Source organism: Lepus europaeus, chromosome 2 (assembly GCF_033115175.1).
Source record: "Lepus europaeus isolate LE1 chromosome 2, mLepTim1.pri, whole genome shotgun sequence".
Classification (NCBI taxonomy): Eukaryota; Metazoa; Chordata; class Mammalia; order Lagomorpha; family Leporidae; genus Lepus; species Lepus europaeus.
In genome coordinates, this window is record NC_084828.1 from 140,191,558 (window position 1) to 140,213,759 (window position 22,202).

General features: G+C 42.9%; 1 protein-coding gene across 1 annotated transcript in view; it reads right to left on the reverse strand.

Moving 5' to 3' along the window:
• LOC133749555 (uncharacterized) overlaps window positions 1-22,202 on the reverse strand; it is a 77,198-nt gene that overhangs the window by 30,487 nt on the left and 24,509 nt on the right. The window contains 3 exon segments of the mRNA XM_062178764.1: window positions 4,591-4,593; window positions 7,384-7,460; window positions 19,772-19,789. Of these exon segments, the coding sequence (XP_062034748.1) occupies window positions 4,591-4,593; window positions 7,384-7,460; window positions 19,772-19,789 (98 nt within the window).

A 22,202-nucleotide genomic window follows, 5' to 3' on the forward strand; every position in this document is an offset into this window, starting at 1 on the left:
CATTTGTTTTTTGTACTGGGACCAGGCTGTTTTGCTTATAACTGCTCTGTAGTATGTCTTAACTTTGTATTGTGATGCCTCTAGCTTTGTTTTTGTTGTATAAGATTGCTTTAACTATTTGAGGTGTCCTATGTTTCCTTATGAATTTCAGCATTTATAGAGTTGAGAAGAATGTCTTTGGTATTTTGTATTGCATTGAATCTGTAAATTGCTTTAAGAAGAATGGACATTTTGATGCTATTGATTCTTCCAATCCATGAACATGGAAAATTTTTCCTTTTTTGTATCTTTTTCTATTTCTTTGTTTTGTAATTCTCATTGTAGAGATCTTTAACATCCTTGGTTAAATTTATTCCAAGGTATTGGATTTTTTTGTAGCTATTGTGAATGGGATTGATCTTAGAAGTTCTTTCTAGCCATGGCATTGTCTGTGTATAGATAGGCTATTGGTTTTTGTGTATTGACTTTATATCCTGCTACTTTACTAAACTCTTCTATGAGTTCCAATAGTCTCAGTGGAGTCTTTTGCAAATACAGATAGTTTGACTTTTTCCTTCCCAACTTGTATTCCTTTGATTTCTTTTTGCTGTTTGATGGCTCTGGCTAAAACTTCCAGGACTATATTGAATAGCAATGGCAAGAGTAGGCATCCCTGTCTGGTACTGGATTTCGGTGGGAATGCTTCCAACTTCTCCCCATTCAATAGAATGCTGGCTGTGGATTTGTCATAAATTGCCTTGTGTTGAAGAATGTTCCTTCTATACCCAATTTGCTTAGTTTTCATTATGAACAGTTGTATTTTGAAGATGTTTTCTCTGCATCTATTGAGATAATGTCTTTTTCTTCAATTTGTTTATGTGGTATATCACATTGACTTTGTGAATGTTGAACCATCCCTGCAAACCAGGGATAAATCCCACTTGGTCCAGATGAATGATCTTTCTGATGTGTTGTTGGATTAGATTGGCCAGAATTCTGTTGAGGATTTTTGCATCTATGTTCAACAGTGAAACTGGTCTATAGGTCACTTTCTCTGTTGCATCTTTTCCAGTTTTGGGAATTAAGGTGATGCTGGCTTCCTAGAAAGAATTTGGGAGGATTCCCTCGGTTTCAATTGTTTTGAATAACTTGAAGAATTGGAGGGACTTCTTTAAATGTCTGGTAGAATTCAGCAGTGAAGCCATCCCCTCCTGGGCTTTTCTTTTGCTGGGAGGATCTTTATTACTGATTCAGTTTCCATCTTGGTTATGGCTCTGTTTAGGTTTTCTGTGTCTTCATGGCTTAATTTAGGCAGGTTGCATGTGTCCAGGAATCTATGCATTTCTTCTAGGTTTCCCAGTTTTTTGGCATACAGTGCTTTGCAATGGTTTCTGTTGATTCTTTTCTTTTCTGTGATGTCTATTGTTACATTTCCTTTTTCATCTCTAATTTTATTAATTTGGGTCTTCTCTCCTTTTTTTGGTTGGTTAGACCAATGGCGCATCAACTTTTTGTTTTCACTTTTATTTCTTTTTCTATTAGTTTTGGGTTTGGTTTGCTGTTCTAGATACTTGAGGTGCATAGATCATTTATTTGGTGCCTTTCCAGTTTTTTTTTTTATGTAGGCACCAATTGCTATAAACTTTGCTCTTAACACTGCTTTTGCTCTGTCTCACAAATTTTGGTATGTTGTATTGTCCTCTTCATTTATTTCCTGAAATTTTTTGATTTCTTGATTTCTCCTCTGACCCACTGTTCATTCAGGAGCATGTTGTTCATTCTCTATGTGTTTGCATATGTTCTAGGGATTCCTGAGTTGTTCACTTCCAGCTTCATTGCATTGTTGTCTGAGAAGATGTACCTATGATTTCGATTTTTTTGGATTTGCTGAGACTTGCTTCATGGCCTAACACATGGTCAATCCTAGAAAGTTCCATTCACTGGAGAGAAAAATGTGTACTCTGTGTCTGTAGGGTAGAATGCTCTGTAGATATCTGCCAGGTCTATTTGGTCTTTGGAGTCAATTTATTCTGTTTCTTGTTTTTGTCAGTTTGATCTGTGCATTGCTGAAAGTGGAATATTGAAGTACCCCCATTACTATTATATTTGAGTGTATATCTCCCTTCAAGTCCCTGTACAATTCTTCTAAATAGCCAGGTGTCCAATAATTAGGTGCATATACGTTTATAATAGTCACATCTTCATGTTGAATTGAGGCTTTAATCATTATATAGTGTCCTTCTTTGTCTCAATTTTTTGTGTTAAAGTCTATTTTGTCTGATATTAGGATGGCTACATCAGCTCTTTTTGGTTTCTGCTAGAATGGGATATCTTTTTCCATCCTTTGACTTCTGTGTGTATCTTTGAGATGAGTTTCTTTTAGGCAGCAGATAGATGGGTTTTCTTTTTTAATCCATTCAGCTAGTCTGTCTTTTAACTGGGGAGTCAAGACCACTTACATTCAGTGTGACTATTGTTAAGTACTTTCTTTGGCCATATTTCCTTAAATAGTCCTGTTTATGTATTTTGGATTTCATTTGTACTTTTGCTGGGTCATTTTCTGCAATCATCTTTTGTAGTGATGTTCCTTTTTCTGTGTTTCTGTGTATAGCACATCCTTGAGTATCTTTTGCAGGGCTGGGCAAGTAGTTAAAAATTCTTTCAATTTTTGCCTGTTGTGGAAGATCCTTGTTTCTTCTTCATTCATAAATGAGTTTTGCAGGGTACAATGTTCTGGATTGACAGTTTTTTTCTCTTAGGACTTGGAATAGGGACTGGTGCCATGGTTCACTCGGCTAATCCTCTGCCTGTGGCGCCGGCATCCCATGTGGGTGCTGGGTTCTTGTCCCGGTTGCTCCTCTTCCAGTCCAACTCCCTGCTATGGCTTGGGATGGCAGTGGAAGATGGCCCATGTGCTTGGGCTCCTGCACCATCATGGGAGACCGGGAAGAAGCTCCTGGCTTCGGGCTGGCACAGACCCAGCCGTGGCAGCCATTTGGGGAGTGAACCAACAGAAGGAAGACCTTTCTCTGTCTCTCTCTCCCACTGTCTATAACTCTACCTGTCAAAATAAAAATAAAAAATTAAAAGGACTTGGAATATGTCTCGCCATTGTCTCCTTGCCTGTAGGGTTTGCAATGAGAAGTCCAGAGTGAGTCTAATCAGGTTTCCTCTGAATGTGACTTGTGGTTTCTCTCGTGCACATTTTAAGATCTGTTCTTTGTGTTTCATTGAAGTGATTTTGCTACAATGTGTCATGGTGAAGTTCTTTTCTGGTCCTGTCTATTGAGAGTTCTGTGTACTTCTTTACTTGATGTCTCTTTCTCCAGATTGGGGTAGTTCCCTGTTATGATTTAATTAAGAAGTCCTTCTGATCTTTCCTCTTTTCACGCCTTCTGAAATTCCTAGGGTCCATAAGTTGAATTGTTTGATAGAATCTTGTGAATCTCCAACCATGATTTTTAATTTTCTAATTTCTTTTTGTATTTGGTCTGACTGTATTATTTCAGGAAACTTATCTTCTAGTTCTCATTTTTTTCTTTTGCTAAGACTTTCCACCACATTTTTTATTTGATCTATTGAATTCTTCATTTCCAGTATATCATTCTGGCTTTCATTTTTTTCTTTTAACTTTTATTTAGTAAATATAAATTTCCAAAGTACAGCTTATGGATTACAATGGCTCCCCTCCCATAACTTCCCTCCCACTCGCAACCCTCCCCTCTCCTGCTCCCCTCCCCTTCCATTCGCATCAAGATTCATTTTCAATTCTCTTTATATACAGAAGATCAGTTTAGTATATATTAAGTAAAGATTTCAACAGTTTGCACCCACATAGAAACACAAAGTGAAAAGTACTGAGTACTAGTTATAGCATTAAATCACAATGTATAACACATTAAGGACAGAGATACCACATGAGGAGCAAGTGCACAGTGACTCCTGTTGTTGACTTAACAATTTGACACTCTTGTCTATGGCGTCAGTAATCACCCTAGGCTCTTGTCAGTAGTTGCCAAGGCTATGGAAGCCTTTTGAGTTTGCCGACTTCAATCTTATTCCGACAGGGTCATAGTCAAAGTGGAAGTTCTCTTCTCCCTTCGGAGAAAGGTACCTTCTCCTTTGACCTGTTCTTTCCACTGGGATCTCACTCGCAGAGATCTTTCATTTAGGTGTTTTTTTTTTTTTTTTTTCCCCCAGAGTGTCTTGGGTTTCCATGCCTGAAATACTCTCATGGTCTCTTCAGCCAGATCCGAATGACTTACGGGCTGATTCTGAGGTCTGGCTTTCATTTAAAACCTCAATTTATTGGGAGCGCTTTTCATTTAGATGGTGAATTTGTTTGATTGCTTCTAAGTAATCAATTTTCTGAATTCCTTTTCTGGCATATCCTTGATCTCTTATTCAGCTTCCATTATTGAATCGTATTGTTCATTTGTGTAGTTCATAGAGTCTTCCTTATTCTTATTCAGGATTTTTCCTTTGTTTTTTTTTTTTGGCATTTCTGGTTGATTTTTTTTTTTTGGTCTCTAATGTGTGACTCTGTGTAATTTCCCTCTGCTGTGAGTGGCTTTGTGTCTGTGCATTGCAAGTGGAAGCACACTGCCCCACCTCCTGGAGCCCTGTTTACTTCTACATCATAATGGGGCGGGTCCCAGGGCTTTGGCGCACAGCCCCGCCCACTGGGGGAGGAGCCAGGCTTCTCACTGGTGCGTGAAACAAGTTGGGGTTTCGCTGTTTAGGACTACTCCTTGTGTACAGCTCCCGTGGTGGGGAGGAAATCGCTCTGAAACATGATCCTCCTTCCTGGGTGGGCGGTGTTGTGAGGTGGCCCCCACAATTGATGGATGTGTGCACGGGAGGCAAACGTGGCGGTTCCCTGCTTACACTTGAAAATATAAACAATATGGCTTCTCCCTGCTGTAGGTATGGTTGGGGGGAGGGAGGAGACACAGATGACTGGGGCGTGCCGACTTCTTCGCTTGTTCCCCTATAATTTCTCCTTCCGGCTTGGAGCTTCAAACGCAGTTGGCCAAGCTTCCCCACCCGCCGCTATCCACTCCGAGGACTTGGCAGTCTCTCCCCTGGTTTGCTGGGGGTGGGGTGGGTGACACCAATCTCCTCACTTGGTGTCTCTGGGCCTTTGTACGCCTCTGGCACTTTTCCTTCCTCTTGGCTCCCTTAGTGTGGACCTGAGCAGTCTCTGGTGGACTCTTGGGTTTCTCTGGGTGAACTTCTCATGACTCTGTCGCCAGCTTGTGTCCCCTCTGCTTATTAACTATCAATTTTTCCTGTGTGACTCGGAACATCCTGTTGCTCTACCACCATCTTGGCCCCTCCCCCAGAGTGCTGTCTTCAACAAGGAAGGCTGAGAGAAGTGGTCAGGGCCTCTCTCCTCTCCAGCCTTGGGAGACCACAGAACTGACAATTAGACGTTGACCTTTTGGTCTTTCTGCAGTGCCACGCTAACTGTGAAGCCGATGCCCCTGCTTGTTCTCTCTCCACTTTCTGCTAACTCTCAATGCAGAGTTAGAATTGGTGACACAGCGCTTCTGCCCCTCAGATGTCATCTAGCTGAGTGTAGTTGGGGCCTCTGTTAGCACCTCCAGAACAGATGGCCTAATCGGCCCCGACCCCACTGGAACCTCGACAACTTCTCTGAAAAGGTTTTTGGTTGAAAACATTTCTGAATGGTAACCGTCTGTTATGGACCAAATTCTGTGTCTCAAATCTTTTTTTTTTTTTTTTTAAGATTTAATTTTTTGAATGACAGAGGTAGAGAGGGTCTTCCATCTACTAGTTCACTCCCCAGATGGCAGCAACAGCCAGAGCTGGTCCAATCTGAAGCCAGGAGCTTCTTTCAGGTCTCCCACATGGGTGCAGGGGCCCACAAACTTGGTCCATCTTCTACTGCTTTCCAGGGCATAGCAGAGAGCTGGATCAGAAGTGGAGCGGCTGGGACTAGAACCGGTGCCCATATGGGATGCCGGCGCTTCAGGCCAGGGCTTTAACCCGCTGTACCACAGTGCCAGCCCCATCTCTCAAATCTTTTGGTTGAAATCGTAGATGCTGTGTCCAGAATTGGCCAGCATCCAATATTAGAGCGCCAGTACGAGCCCTGGCTACTCTGCTTTTGATCCAGCTCCACACCAGTGAGCCTGGGAAGGCAGCAGAAGATGGGCCCCTACCACACATAGGGAAGACCCAGATGGAGTTCTAGGCTTCTGGCTTTGGCTTGGCCAGCCCTGGCTGTTGTGGCCATCTGGGAAGTGAACCAGCAGATGGAAGATCTTTCCTGTCTGTGACTCTGCCTTTCAAATAAATAAAATCTTAAATACCACCCCACTGGGGTTCAGAATTTGAAGGTGGGGTCTTTGGCAGGTGATTGTCATGAGGGTTCCATAGAGTTTGTGCTCTTGTACAGAGACCTGAGAATGCTCTTCAGGCCTCTTTCTGCCATGTAGGGACAGCCTGGGAAGCAGGGACTTCCAAACCTTCCAGCGCCTTGACCTTGTACTTCCCAGATCCAGGACAGTGAGAATGAACTTTTGCTACTTGAGTTAGCAGTCTATGATTTTCTTTATAGCAGCGTAAACTGATGAAGGCATCATCTACAACAGCCTAGCATGGTTTTTTTTTCTTGTTTTTGTCTTTCCTGTTAGTAGCTTTCCCAAAATCTACTGACATGATCCAGGGGAAAGACTAAGTTTATATCAGACAGCAGAGACCAGGTCTGGTAAGTTGTCTTCACATTTTCAAGTGACTTTTTAGAGTAAGTTTATAATTTTCTAATTCAATGACATTTCACAGAGGAGATGTACAAGCATAATTCAAGGACAGAAGAAAGGCCGCACGAGATGCACGTTTCACACATACCCGGCCCTTGGCACCTGTTTAGAGGGGGATTTTGCACTCACAAGCTCCTAGCTTCACAAACTTAAAGCCAGAGAGGCGTGTAGGAGGCTCAGTCTCCACCTGGCAGAACTGGAAGCCGTGAGCCAGGCCTCCCCACTCAGCATGGACCCTTAATCCTAGCACGTGGCTCATTAGTGTAACGCCCCCTAGAGGTTGGTGCTGTCTTTGGGAAATGCTGCTTCCAACTGGGGAGAAGTCTCCAAGCTGAGTTTCTCGGGTTGATTGCAGATAGTCCCATGCCAGCCCACGCCTTGTGATTCTTCTTTGTGTGGTCAAATGTTCCAAAGACTAACTCCTGCTGGTCATGGCAGAGCCCTCCCATGTGTGGTTCATATGCGGTCACGAGACTCTGCACCTTTTCCCCCAACTTGAGCTGTCGTCTCTGTCCAGGGTGGTTACTTACTGGGAACCCACAGACCCTGCAGGAGGAAATGACTTAGGAGATGAAGGACGTGGAGACAATAGTACAAATGACAACAAGAAAAATACCTTTTCTCTTTTTCTTCTCTGAAGTAGTTTTCACTGTGACAGCTTCAGAGGATTTTGTAATCTGGTTCGAAGTGGAACTTCCACTCTGGTTGTCTGGTTAGGGAAAAAAGTTAGAAAGCAGCCTGTTCAAAGTGGAATGAGTGCATTGTGGCAACACTTTGCTGTTGTTAGTGCCTTCATTTTACCAAAACTTTGGGAGAAGAGTTTCTCACAAGGAGATTGTCTGACCTGTTGTAAGGTCACATTCCTTCAGCTCGGGCATGTCTTTTTTAGTGTTTGTTTCCTCAAAGGCTTGAGGTGAGCATGCAACCAAGTAGAGCCCAAGAATGGTCCTGCCAGGCCTTGGGTTCCTTTCTCCTCCCATGCCACAGCTGCTCTCTGCAACCCCTGGAGTTAGCATGAATAGAGCAGGGAGGAACACTTCGGGGCATTTTTAAAAAGTTATTACTTAATAAATGCATTTTTTCATAGATACAACTTTAGGAATATAGTGGTTCTTTCCCCTATGCCCCCTCCCCCCAACTCCCATCCCACCTCCTTCTCCCTCTGCCATCTCCTTCATTATGGTTCAATTTTAGTTTGATCTTATACAGAGGACCAACACCATGTTTAGCATAGATTTCAACAGTTTGCACTCACACACACACAAGACATAGAGCACAATTTGGGAAGAAAATTTGCAGTCGATTTTCATAGGACAAATGAATTGTACTATGTGGAGAGCAAGTGCACAGTGACTTTTGTTGTTCCTTTAACAATTAACACTCCTATTTGTGACGTCAGTGATCACCCGAGGCTCTTGCCATGGGCTGCCAGGGCTATGGAAGCCTTTTGTGACCATAGAATCAATTGGTATTTGGACACCACCATAAGCAGAGTAGATCTTCTCTTCCCTTCAGAGAAGAATATATCTTTCCTTCATGACCCTTTCTTTCCACTGAGGTCTCAGAGATCCTCCATGTAGGATGATTATTATTATTATTGCCATAGAGTGTTGGCTTTCCATGCCTGAAATGCTCTCGAAGGCCTTTCAGCCAGACCAGCAAGCCTTAAGGGTTGATTCTGAGGTCAGAGTGTTATTTACAGCAAATGTCATTCTAGGAGTCTGCTGTGTGGATTGCTTCCCAAATTGATTTTCCTTCCTTTTTAATTCTATATTTTAAAGATTTATTTTTAATTTGACAGGTAGTTAGACAGTGGAGAGAAACAAAGGTCTTCCTTATGTTGGTTCACTCCCCAAATGGCCGCCACGGCTGGCATTGCACCGATCCAAAGCCAGGAGCCAGGTGCTTCTTCCTGGTCTTCCATGTGGGTGCATGGGCCATCCTCCACTGCCTTCCCAGAATACAACAGAGAGCTGGACTGGAAGAGGAGCAACTGGGACTAGAACCTGGTGCCCGTATGGGATGCTGGCACTGCAGGCGGAGGATTAACCAAGTGAGCCACGGCGCTGGCCCCTAAAGATTTTATTTTCTTTATTTGAAAGACAGAGTTACAGAGAAAGAGACAGGTCTTCCATCTGCTGGCTCAATCCCCACATGACAGCAACAGCCAGAGCTGCACCGATCAGGAGCCAGGAGCTTCTTCTGGGTCTCCCAAGTGGGTGCAGGGGCCCAAGCACTTGGGCCATCTTCTACTGCTTTCCCAGGCCATAGCAGAGAGCTGGATCAGAAGTGGAGCAGTCTGGACTAGAACCAGCGCCCATATGGGATGCTGGCACTTCAGGCCAGGGCTTTAACCCACTGTGCCACAGCACTGGCCCCTTTAATTCCATTATCTTTACCAGGTACTTGATGTTATTTATATGATCTCTTCTATACTTAGAGCAATCTATATGTTGACTTTAACATTTAATATGATCATTAACAGTTGAGATGGCATCTATACCACTGACTTTTATGAGTTTGGAGCCCCATGACAAGTTCTTAGGCTGTATCGGGACATATTTTAGAAAACAGATTAGAATGTAATTGCTTGGCAGTCATTCCAGGCCCTTCTTTTTCTTTCCTTTGCACTGCACCTGCAGTCCATCAGGACATGATCTAATGTGGTCTGACCACTTCTCGCCCCCTCCCTTGCTGCTACTGTCATCTCACCTGGGCAGACTGCACTTGCCAAGGGAACAGAGCCTCCTTCCAGCTCTCCCTACCCACCCCCAGGGTTTGGCCCTCAGATTGAGGGGTTCTTCTCTAACCCAGCCCCATCAGTCACTCCTAGCGGTTACCTGCTGCCCCTGTTATCTGCACAGGCAACTGTTTCTCCTGAGTGCAAAGGCCCTAGGGCCTCTGTACAGGTCGATCCCTCCACCTGGAACGCTCTCCATTCATCCCCAGGGCTCAATCCCTCAGATGTGACTGTACTCAGAGGCCATCTTTTCGAGGAGGCCTATGCTAATTCATCTACTTAAAACCCATCCCATCCATTTTCTTTCCACAAGTCCCCACACTCCTGCACTTCACTCTGCCATCTACCAAATGCTCACAATAGCCAGGGCTGGGCCAGGCTAAAGCCAGGATACAGAAAGCCCATCTAGGTTTCCCACATGGTTGGTAGAACCCAAGCACTTGAGCCTCCCAGGCGCATTAGCAGGAAATTGGATTGGGAGCAGAGCAGCTGGGACTCAAACCTGTGCTCTGATAAGAAATGTGGGCTTCCCAAACAGCACTACAACTCCTGCCCATCAAATAAAAAACAGTTGGTGGTGAGGCATTGAGGCCTCTTTGGTTGTGAGCAACAGAAAGCCATTATGCCTGACTCTGGCAGGAAGGAGAAGTTACTGGGAGGCCAGGGAGTAGCTCAAGACCAGGAGAAAGAACCTGGAACCTCATGCTTGCTCTCATATACATACAGAAAGGTTTCTGTAATGTCTTGCACATTTTTAGGTGAATAGCTATTTTTCATGTTAAGTTTGAAAATTCCAGAGGTTGCAATTTCTAGAAAAATGCAAATACTGACATTTAAAAATAGAATGTTCTATCCATTTCTTTAAGTGGATCAAATGGAGTCTAAACTTTAAGCCATCGGATTCTCGCCATAGTTCCTTAGGACATCCCAAGCACTGCCAGGCACGAGCAGAGGCTCCTGCAGTCGTAGAAAACTTGACCTTGTTCCCTTACTTCCTGTGCTTTTATTCCTACTTCTGCTCACTCTGAAGAGTTTACATCTGAGAGTCTGGTGTAGATCAGCCTGTAATACTCCTTTGTAATGCTACATGTATAGATATTTAAATTTTAACCCCTCTTAGAATCATAGGATCCAAAGTATTAAATTTCATCTGTATTTACCAATTTTCATTTTTTTTAACTTTTGAGATACATATATATTTTGACAGGCAGAGTTAGACAGTTATAGACAGAGAAAGGTCTTCCTTCTGTTGGTTTACCCCCCAAATGGTCATTATGGCCAGCGCGCTGCGCTGATCCAAAGCCAGGAGCCAGGTGCTTCCTCCTAGACTCCCATGCGGGTGCAGGGCCCAAGCACTTGGGCCATCCTCCACTGCCTTCCCAGCCACAGGAGAGCTGGACTGGAAGAGGAGCAACTGGGACAGAACTAGCGCCCCAACTGGGACTAGAACCTGGGGTGCTAGCACTGCAGGTGGAAGATTAGCCTAGTGAGCTGCAGTGCTGGCCGAGATAATATATTTTTAAAAATTTATTTATTTGAAAGGCAGAGTTACAGAGAGGTTGAGACAGAGGTATTCCACTTGCTGGTTCACTCCCCAAATGGTCACAACAGCCAGGGCTGGGCCAGGCTGAAGCCAGGAGCTTCTCCCAGGTCTCCCACATGGGTGCAGAGGCCCAAGTATTTGGACAATCTTCGGCTACTTTCCCAGGCCCATTAGCAGGGAGCTGGATCAGAAGTGGAGTAGCAGGGACTCTAACTAGCACCCATATGAGATGCTGGCACTGAACTGGGGCTTTAACATGCCACACCATAGCACTGACATAACATTTTTTTAAACTTTGAAAATTTATATTCATTAAAATAAAAGTACAGCTTATGGATTACAATGGCTTCCCTCCCACCCACAACCCTCCCCTTTCCCGTTCCCTCTCCCCTTCTATTCACATCAAGATTCATTTTCAATTCTCTATATATACTAAACTGATCTTCTGTATATAAAGTAAAGATTTCAACAATTTGCCCTCACATAGCAACACCAAGTGAAAAATACGGTTGGAGTACTAGTTATAGCATTAAATCACAGTGTACAGCACATTAATGACAGATCCTACATGATATTCTTAAAAAATTGATTAATTTTCTATGCAATTTCCAATTTAACACCAAGGTTTTTTCATCTTCAATTACCTTTATATACAGAAGATCGATTCAGTATATACTAAGTAAAGATTTCATCAGTTTGCACCCACACAAACACAAGGTGTAAAAATACTGTTTCAGTACTAGTTATAGCATTACTTCACATTGGACAACCCATTAAGGACAGATCCCACACGAGACGTAAGTACACAGTGACTCCTGTTGTTGACTTAACAATTTGACACTCTTGTTTATGGCGTCAGTAATCTCCCTAGGCTCTAGTCATGAGTTGCCAAGGCTATGGAAGCCTTTTGAGTTCACTGACTTCGATCTTATTCTGATAGGGTCATAGTCAAAGTGGAAGTTCTCTCCTCCCTTCAGAGAAAGGTACCTCCTTCTTTGATGGCCCCGTTCTTTCCACTGGGATCTCACTCGCAGAGATCTTTAATTTAGGTCTTTTTTAATTTTTTATTTTTTTGCCAGAGTGTCTTGGCTTTCCATGCCTGAAATACTCTCATGATCTCTTCAGCCAGATCCAAATGCCTTAAGGGTGATTCTGAGGCCAGAGTGCTATTTAGGACATCTGCCATTCTAGGAGTCTGCTGTGTCTCCCATTTCCCATATTGGATCGTTCTCTCCCTTTTTGGTTCTATCAGTTAGTATTAGCAGACACTAGTCTTGTTTGTGTGATCCCTTTGACTCTTAGACCTATCAGTGTGATCAATTGTGAATTGAAGACAATCACTTGGACTAGTGAGATGGCACTGGTACATGCAACCTTGATTGGATTGGATTGGAATCCCTGGCACGTTTCTAACTCCACCATTTGTGGCAAGTCCGATTGAGCATGTCCCAAATTGTACATCTCCTCCCTTTTTCCACTCTTAAATTTAACAGGGATCACTTTTCAGTTAAAATTTAAACACCTAAGAATAATTGTGTGTTAATTACAGAGTTCAACCACTAGTACTAGAACAAAAAGAAAATACTAAAATGGATAAAGATTTCCATTGTACATCAACAGTCAGGACAAGAGCTGATCAAGTCACTGTTTCTCATAGTGCCAAATTCACTTCAACAGGTTTCACCTTTGGTGCTCAGTTAGCTGTCTCCAATCAGGGAGAACATAAGATATTTGTCCCTTTGGGACTGGCTTAATTCACTCAGCATGATGTTTTCCAGATTCCTCCATCTTGTTGCAAATGACCGGGTTTCATTGGTTTTGACTGCTGTATAGTATTCTATGGAGTACACTTCCCATAATTTCTTTATCCAGTCTACTGTTGATGGGCATTTGGGTTGGTTCCAGGTCTTGGCTATTGTGAATTGAGCTGCAATAAACATTAATGTGCAGACGGCTTTTTTGTTTGCCAATTTAATTTCCTTTGGGTAAATTCCAAGGAGTGGGATGGCTGGGTTGTATGGTAGGGTTATATTCAGGTTTCTGAGGAGTTCCAGACTGACTTCCATAGTGGCTTAACCAGTCTGCATTCCCACCAACAGTGGGTTAGCGTCCCTTTTTCCCCACATCCTCGCCAGCATCTATTGTTGATAGACTTCTGAATGTGAGCCATTCTTGCTGGGGTGAGGTGAAACCTCATTGTGGTTTTGATTTGCATTTCCCTGATTGTTAGTGATCTTGAATATTTTTTTAATGTGTCTGTTGGCCATTTGGATTTCTTCTTTTGAAAGATGTCTGAGGTCCTTGGCCCATCTCTTAAGTGGGTTGTTTTGATGTTGTGGAGTTTCTTGATCTCTTTGTAGATTCTGGTTATCAGCCCTTTATCTGTTGCATAGTTTGCAAATATTTTTTCCCATTCTGTCGGTTGCCTATTCACTTTCCTGACTGTTTCTTTTGCAGTACAGAAACTTCTCAATTTGATTCAATCCCAATAGTTAGTTTTGGCTTTGACTGACTGTGCTTCTGGGGTATTTTCCAGGAAGTCTCTGTCAGTACCTATATCTTGCAGGGTTTCTCCAATGCTCTCTAATAATTTGGTGTGGGGTCGTAGATTTAGATCTTTAATCCATGTTGAGAGAAATTTTGTGTAAGGTGAAAGGTAGGGGTTTTGCTTCATGATTCTGCATGGGGAAATCCAGTTTTCCCAGCACCATTTATTAAATAGACTGTCCTTACTCCAGGGATTGGTTTTGGATCCTTGATCAAATACAAGTTGGCTGTAGATGTTTGGATTGATTTCTGGTGTTTCTATTCTGTTCCAATGGTCTATCCATCTGTTTCTGTACCAGTACCATGCTGTTTTTTAAATTACTGCCCTGTAGTATGTCCTGAAATCTGGTATTGTGATGCCTCTGGCTTTTTGTTGTACAAGCTTGCTTTAGCTATTCAAGGTCTCTTGTGTCTCCATATGAATTTCAGCATCATTTTTTCCAGATCTGAGAAGAATCTTTGGTATTTTGGTATTGCATTGAATCTGTGTATTGCTTTTGGGAGAATGGACATTTTGATGATATTGATTCTTCCAATCCATGAGCATGGAAGAATTTTCCATTTTTTGGTATCCTTTTCTTTAAGGTTTTTTAATTTTCATCATAGGTATTTTTTAACATCCTTGGTTAAGTTTATTCCAAGGTATTTGTTTTTGTAGCTATTGTGAATGGGATTGAACTTAGAAGTTCTTCCTCAGCCGTGGCATTGCCTGTGTATACAAAGGCTGTTGATTTTTATGCATTGATTTTATATCCTGCTACTTTGCCAAACTCTTCGATGAGTTCCAGTAGTCTCTTAGAGTTCATTGGGTCCCCTAAATAAAGAATCATATCATCTGCAAAGATGGATAGTTTGAGTTCTTCCTTCCCAATTTGTATCCCTTTAATTTCTTTTTCTTGCCTAATAGCTCTGGCTAAGACTTCCAGAACTATATTGAATAGCAGTGGTAAGAGTGGGCATCCCTGTCTGGTACCAGATCTCAGTGGAAATGCTTCCAACTTTGCCCCATTCAAATAGGATGCTGGCCATGGGTTTTTCATAAATTGCTTTGATTGTATTGAGGAATGTTCTTCCATACCCAGTTTGCTTAGAGTTTTCATCATGAAAGGGTATTGTATTTTATCAAATGCTTTCTCTGCGTCTATTGAGAGAATCATATGGTTTTTCTCCTGCAGTCTGTTAATGTGGTGTATCACGTTGATTGATTTGCGAACGTTGAACCATCCCTGCATACCAGGGATAAATCCCACTTGGTCTGGGTGGATGATCTTTCTGATGTGTTGTTGCATTCTATTGGCCAGAATTTTATTGAGTATTTTTGCATCTATGTTCATCAGGGATATTGGTCTGTAATTCTCTTTCAATGCTGCATCTTTTTCTGGCTTAGGAATTAAGGTGATGCTGGCTTCATAGAATTTGGGAGGATTCTCTTTTTCGATTGTTTTGAATAGTTTGAGAAGAATTGGAGTTAGTTCTTCTCTAAATGTCTGGTAGAACTCAGCAGTGAATCCATCTGGTCCTGGGCTTTTCTTTGTTGGGAGGGCCTTTATTACTGTTTCAATTTCTGTGTCAGTTATGGGTCTGTTTAGGTTTTCTATGTCTTCCTGGCTCAATTTAGGTAGGTTGTATGTGTCCAAGAATCTGTCCATTTCTGATAGATTTCCCTGTTTGCTGGCATACAAGTCCTTGAGGTAATTTCTGATGATTCTTTTTATTTCTGTGGTGTCTGTTATGTTTCCTTTTTCATCTCTGATTTTATTGATTTGGGTCTTTTCTTTTAGTTAGTTGGGCCAATGTTGTGTCAATTATGTTTATTTTTTCAAAAAAACCAGCTCCTCGTTTGGCTGATTTTTTTTTTTTTTTGGTAACTTTTTTTTGGATTCAATCCTGTTGATTTCTTTGATTTTAATTATTTCTCTTCTACTAGATTTGGGTCTTGTTTGCTGCTGATTTTCTAGATCTTGAGATGAACTGAAAGCTCATCTATTTGGTGCCTTTCCAATTTCTTGATGTAGGCACTTATTGCTACATAAACTTTCCTCTTAACACTGCTTTTGCTGTATCCTATAGGTTTTGGTATGATGTGTTATCCTCATTTACTTCCAGGAAATTTTTGATTTCTCTTTTAATTTCTTCTGTGACCCATGTTCATTCAGGAGCATGTTGTTCAGTCTCCATGTGTTTGCATATGCTCTAGGGATTCCTGAGTTGCTAATTTCCAGCTTCATTTCACTGTGGTCTGAGAAGCTGCATGGTATGATTTCAATTCTTTTGAATTTGCTGAGACTTGCTTTATGGCCTACTATGTGGTCAATCCTAGAGAAGGTTCCATGTACTGCTGAGAAGAATGTAAATGCTTTCTGTGAAGGATGAAAAGTTCTGTAGATATCTGTTAGGTCTATTTGAGCTATAGTGTCATTTAAATCTTCTGTCTCCTTGTTGATATCTGTCCTGTTGATCTATCTCAGAGTGGAGTATTGAAGTCCCCCAGTACTATTGTATTGGGGTCTAAGTCTCACTTTAAGTCCCTTAACAAATCTTTTATATAAACCGGTGCCCTGTAATTAGGTGCATATGCATTGATAATCGTTATATCTTCCTGTTGAATGGATCCCTTAATCACTATATAGTGCCCCTCTTTGTCTCTCCTAATAGTTTTTGTGGTAAAATTTACGTTATCCGATATTAAGATGGCTACGCCTGCTCTTTTTTTCATTTCTGTTGGCATGGTACATCTTTTTCCAGCCTTTAACTTTCAGTCTGTATGCAACTGTTAGAAAGATGTTTCTTGTAAGCAGCAAATAGATGGGTTTTGTTCCTTAACCCAGTCAGCCAATCGGTGTCTTTTAACTGGACAGTTCAGGCCATTAACGTTCAATGTGACTATTGATAAGTAGTAACTTTGCCCTACCATTTGCCAAAGATATTTTCTAATATATGCTTTGAGCTTCCTGTGATCTCTTGCTGTGAGGTTTCCTTCCTTTACCTTCTTTCATGTTGATGACCGTGTTTCTGTGTTTCTGCGTGTAACACATCTTTAAGCATCTTTTGCAGAGCTGGACGAGTGGCGACAGATTATTTCAATTTCTGTTTGCTGTGAAAGGTCTTTATTCCGCCTTCATTCACAAATGAGAGCTTTGCAGGATATAGTATTCTGGGCTGGCAGTTTTTCTCTTAGTACCTGGGCTATGTCTTGCCATTCCCTTCTGGCTTGTAGGGTTTCTGATGAGAAATCTGACGTTTCTCTCTTATGCATTTTAGAATCTTCTCTTTATGTTTCACTGTGGTGAGTTTAATTACAATATGTCGTGGTGAGGCTCTCTTTTGGTCATGTTTACTAGGGGCTCTATGAGCTTCCTGTACTAGGATGTCTCTGTCCTTCTCCAAACCTCAGAAATTTTCTGCTAGTATCTCACTAAAAAGGCCTTCTAATCCTGTCTCTCTCTCCATGCCTTCAGGAACTCCTAGAACCCGAATGTTGGGAATCTACAGGATACTATTAAAAAAACCTGACAATATTTTTTAGATTTCTAATTTCCTCTTCTTTGGTTTGCCTGTCTCCTTTCCTGTGCTCTGTCTTCTAAGTCCGATATTCTCTCTTCTGTTTCACCCATTGTTTTTAAGGCTCTCTAATGTGTTTGTCATTTGATCTATTGAATTCTTTTCATTATGATTTCTCATCACTATCACAGTTTCTTGTTCCACTAGTTGTTTCATTTCATTTTGATTCCTCCTTAATATTTCATTTTCATGAGAGATTTTCTATCTTGTCCATTAAGGATTTCTGTAGTTCAAGAATTTGTTTTTGAGAACTTCTTAGTGTTCTTATCAATTTTTTGAGATCCGCTTCTTGCATTTCCTCTATCTCTTCATCTTCATAATCTTGAATTGGGGTGTGTTCATTTGGGGGCATCATAGTGTCTTCCTTGTTCTTGTTACCTTGGTTTTTGTGTTTGTTTGGCATATTGGAGATATTCTTTGGTTTCTTCACTATGGTGTTTTTTTCTTACACTATGGCTCTAGGTTAAGTAGACTGTCTGCTTTTGATGGAGCCTTAGAGGCTTGAGATGGGTGTGGCCTGAGAGCTCTCATTGGTTCCTCAGGGTTGAGGGTGTGCCAAAGGTGACACTCCCAGGTTAGGCATGGTAAATCTTTCTTCTTTTTTTTTTTTTTTTTTGATTCAAAAGGGAAGTAATTCAGCACAGCTGAATGGAATTGGAGGTGATTAGCAGGCAAATGATACACCCACAGGAGCCAGAGATCAGAAGCTCTTTCCCAAGGACCACACAGGGAATCTCTGCTGCCCTCAAGGTGGGCTCCAATTCTCCTGCAGTCTCCCACTGGGTTGCCAAGGTTGCCAAACTGTAGCGTCTCTGGAGAGCACTCATGTGAATTCCGTGAGTTCTCTCCCCCACCGTCTCTTTTCACAGTCTCGGTTCTTTAGCAACACACACTCACTATGTCCCAATCTCCTGTTATTTCACTCCCCCCCCACCCCCACAGAGTCAGGTTTTTCTGCTAGGCTCAGGGCCGGTGCAGACCTGAGGTCGCCCTGCTTATGACGTATCTCCAAAATGGCACCTGCTCTTTGTCTTGCCCGCCTTTCAGGGGTGAGCAGAGAGAGAGAAACTCGTGTCTGTATCGGTCACTTTTTTTTTCCTCTCTTCTAGTTAGCCAGGTGAACTTTTCCCCATGGGGTTTCAAGCTTCATTCCCACTAGTCTCCTCTTTCCGCTTCCCTGCCGGTGTCTTGGGCTATTGAGGTTCGGCTCACCTTGCGTTCCAGCGCTGGTGTGTTGAGTCTGCCGCTGGTGTCCCGAACTTGGGCTCCCACGCTCTCCACGCAGGTCCACTGTGAATCACTAGTTCCGGAAGAGTTTCTCTGCTATTTCTTCCCCTACTCTTCCTTGACCCTGCAGTATCTCCACTTTTATTAAACTCTCTCTCCCTGGACTATCAGTGTGCTCCCTTCCTATTCCACCATCTTGCCCTCAACCGAGATAACATTTTTAATTGACATTATAGTCAAAGGCTTAGTGGTTCTGCTAAATAAAGAGTTTAATAAATGAAGTAAGAAGTAAGAAGGCCATAGGCCAGGAAGAAAGTAGACAAGCGCTATAAACAAAATCAAATGAAAAGATGTTCAACTTCACTCACATAAAACGCATTTTAAGATAGTCCCCAAATCATTAGTACTATAGTAGCATGTAGTGATAAATACAACATATGTATTTTAAACCTTCAAAAGTCAAAATACAAAAATCTTATTGAATGCATTTCTCAAGGGGATGGATGACCTTTTGTTCCTACAATTCACATATTAACTGAGGGATATTATTGCTAGGATGAGACAGTTGAGTATGAATTCTGTTTGTTTTTCATTGTTGTGGTTTCTAGTGCTGAGAAAACTTGTTTACCCACAATGGGGATGGAATAGGGCTGCTAGATTTAGCCTCTTCCCCCATCCCCCCCCTCTTTCCAGTACAGGACATTCAGTTCCATTCAAATGCCAGATAAACAAGGAACAGTTATCTTAGTGTATGTGTATCCCAAACATTGCATGTCACATAATAAATTATTTTGCATCTAAAATTCTAACTTAATGGGACAATCCTAGGAGATTAATAATACCGTGGTATTATTTCATTCTCTGAACTGCTGAGTTGTACGTTGAAAATCATATATAGATCAACAAAGTTTTTAATGGACTTTCAGCCAATACCATGACTTGCTTCTTCAATTGTGGTAAAAGCAAAAACTGGAAACCACTGATGTGTGAGAATGATCTGTCATTGAATTATTAGTCATTTATTTGGTTAACATTTACATTAACATTTGGAAACATCTCTTCCTCTTCATACTCCAGGGGAAGACTCTGCTGGCACACTGAATGGGAGAGGTTGTCTGTCTCTTGCAAAGTAGGAGGAGGATGGGTGTGATCAAGGACTTCTAAGTCTCAGGCACATATTCCCTGGGGAAGCCGTGAATCTAGACCTCTGTTTAAAAGCATCCACACCCTGCCCAGCACATTCCGTGGAAAGTTTTCATGTACCCTGGTTCCAAGGCCAGGGTTATTAAAGGACAGGAGCCATGACAGCTCCCAGGCCTGGCTGGATGAGGCAAAGGACACTGCTCGAGGCACATTTTTAGGGTGGCAAAGTCCAGTTGGCAGAACGTAGGTCCTGTACACACCCTGGCCAGGAGAGGGTAGATGCCTTAACTGACCCCTTCACTAGGCTGCAGCCCGCAGGGGAAGGGTAGTTCCTTCAAAGCAAAATCGGGGTGCTAGTTAGTAAGGGAAGTTGGGGTAAATGTGAGACCCTAAACACCACTAGATGGTTGGAGAAGATCAGTACAATGGCTTTCCCTTAGCCAACACCTGGATGCTTAGAGATCTAAGTAATACAAAAATTAGGATTTGTTACTCAGGCAATTGGTACAAAGTATCTTGTGGTTAAAAAGGAGAAAGAGGGCAGGTATTTGGCCAAGAGGTTAAGATGCCTGTGTTTCATATCCGAGTACCCAGAGTTCTACACTGGCTCCAGCTTCCTGCAAATGCAGACCCTGGGAGGCAGTGGTGATGGCTTGAGCACTTGAGTCTCTGAGACCCATGGGTGAGACTTGGATCGAATTCCAAGCTTTTGACATCAGGCTGGCATATCACTGCCTATTGCAGATATTTGGGAAGCCAACCATCAGACAGATGCTGTCTCTGCTTTTCAAATAAAAAAATTAAAAGGAGGGGCTGGCACTGTGGCATTGTGGATTATTGCTCCTTATAATGTCGGCATCCCATATTGGCACCAGTTTGAGATCTGGCTGCTCCACTTCCCATCCAGCTCCCTGCTAATGTGCCTGGGAAAGCAGTAGAGGATGGCCCAAGTGCTTGAGCCCCTGTAGCCACATGGGAGACCCAGAAGAAGCGCCTGGCTTCAGCCTGGCCCAGTGCTGGCTGTTGTGGCCATTTGGGGAATGAACCAGCAGATGAAAGATCTCTCTCCCTCTCGTTCTCCCTCTCTATAACTGTCTTTCAAATAAAGTAAATAAAGTAAATCCTTTTAATTTCTCTGACAGGCAGAGTGGACAGTGAGAGAGAAAGGTCTTCCTTTTGCCATTGGTTCACCCTCCAATGGCCGCTGCGCCCGGCGCATCACGCTGATCCGAAGCCAGGAGCCAGGTGCTCTCCTGGTCTCCCATGCAGGTGCAGGGCCCAAGCACTTGGGCCATCCTCCACTGCCTTCCCGGGCCATAGCAGAGAGCTGGCCTGGAAGAGGAGCAACCGGGACAGAATCTGGCGCCCTGACCGGTTCTAGAACTTGGTGTGCCGGCGCCGCAGGTAGAGGATTAGCTTATTGAGCTGCGGCGCTGGCCTAATCCTTAAACTTAAAATGGAAACAGGGGAGGCATTAGTAGTGTAACATAATTCGATTTTCTTGCCTCGCATGGCTCTTTTCTTCCAGTTATCATTGAAGGCTAATTGTGATGGCAAAAAGTTTAAATCAAGGTGTGAAAACTAGTGTGCTGAACAGAGTCTATCGGTCCGACTCTGAAGGTGAAGGTGTTGTCAGTCTGCACTGGTGAGCACACTACAGCTATGGACTGAAGCTTGTGTCCCCTCTGCCTTCGTACGTGCAAGCCCTAACCCCAGTGTGGCTCACTAAGGAAATAATTAGGGTTATGTGGGGTCACAAAGGTGGGGCCCAATCTGATAGGAGCGGTGTCCTTCTGAGAAGAAGTAGCAGTGGCTATAGACTGCCTGTCTCTGTGTCTTTGTGTACCCAGGGAAGGCTACAGTGAGAAGGTGGCTGTTTGCAAACCAGGAAGAGAGCCTGAACCGGCAACAGAACTGATATGAGACTCTGAGCCCCTAGAACCGTGAGAAACTACATTTCTGTTGTTCAAGCCTCCCAGGCTGTGGTATTTGGGTGGCTGGGAGTTACTAATAGTTACCCAAAAGAATGCAGAGTGACTCAAATGTGCTAGTTGAGCTGGATAAGCACCAAGTTTCCAGTGAATGTGGACCTCAGACTGTCACAGTTAGCTGCAGGAGAAGCTAGACATGTACTTGAACTTGTTGTGGTTTTGTTGTTATTTTGCTGAGATCTTAACTGATGGGAGGAACTTTAAAGAGGTCCTGCCTGTTGACTGCTGATGTCAGGGCTTGGCCCAGTGGGAGCAGTTCCCACCCAGTGAAGAATGACAGGGACGGCACTCCCTGTAGGCAGCTCCAGCCCTGCCCCTTTGGCTTTCTGGGAAAACAAATCCTGAACACACTCTCTCAATCTCGATCTATTTTTAAGATTAATTTATGTACTTGAAAGTCAGGCAGAGAGATCGATCGAGATTTTTCATCTGTGGTTCACTCCCTAGATGGCAGCAACAGCTGGGACTGGGCCAAGGCTAAGCCAGGAGCCAGAAGCTTCATCTGGGTCTCCCACATGGATGACAGGGGCCCAAGCACTTGGGCCATCTTCTTCTGCTTTACACAAGGCTTCCTTTTAGCAGGGAGCTGGATTGGAACTGGAGCAACCAAGACATGAACCTGCACCCATATGGGGTGCTGGCATCACAGGTGGTAGCTTTACCTGCCACGCCACAACGCCGGT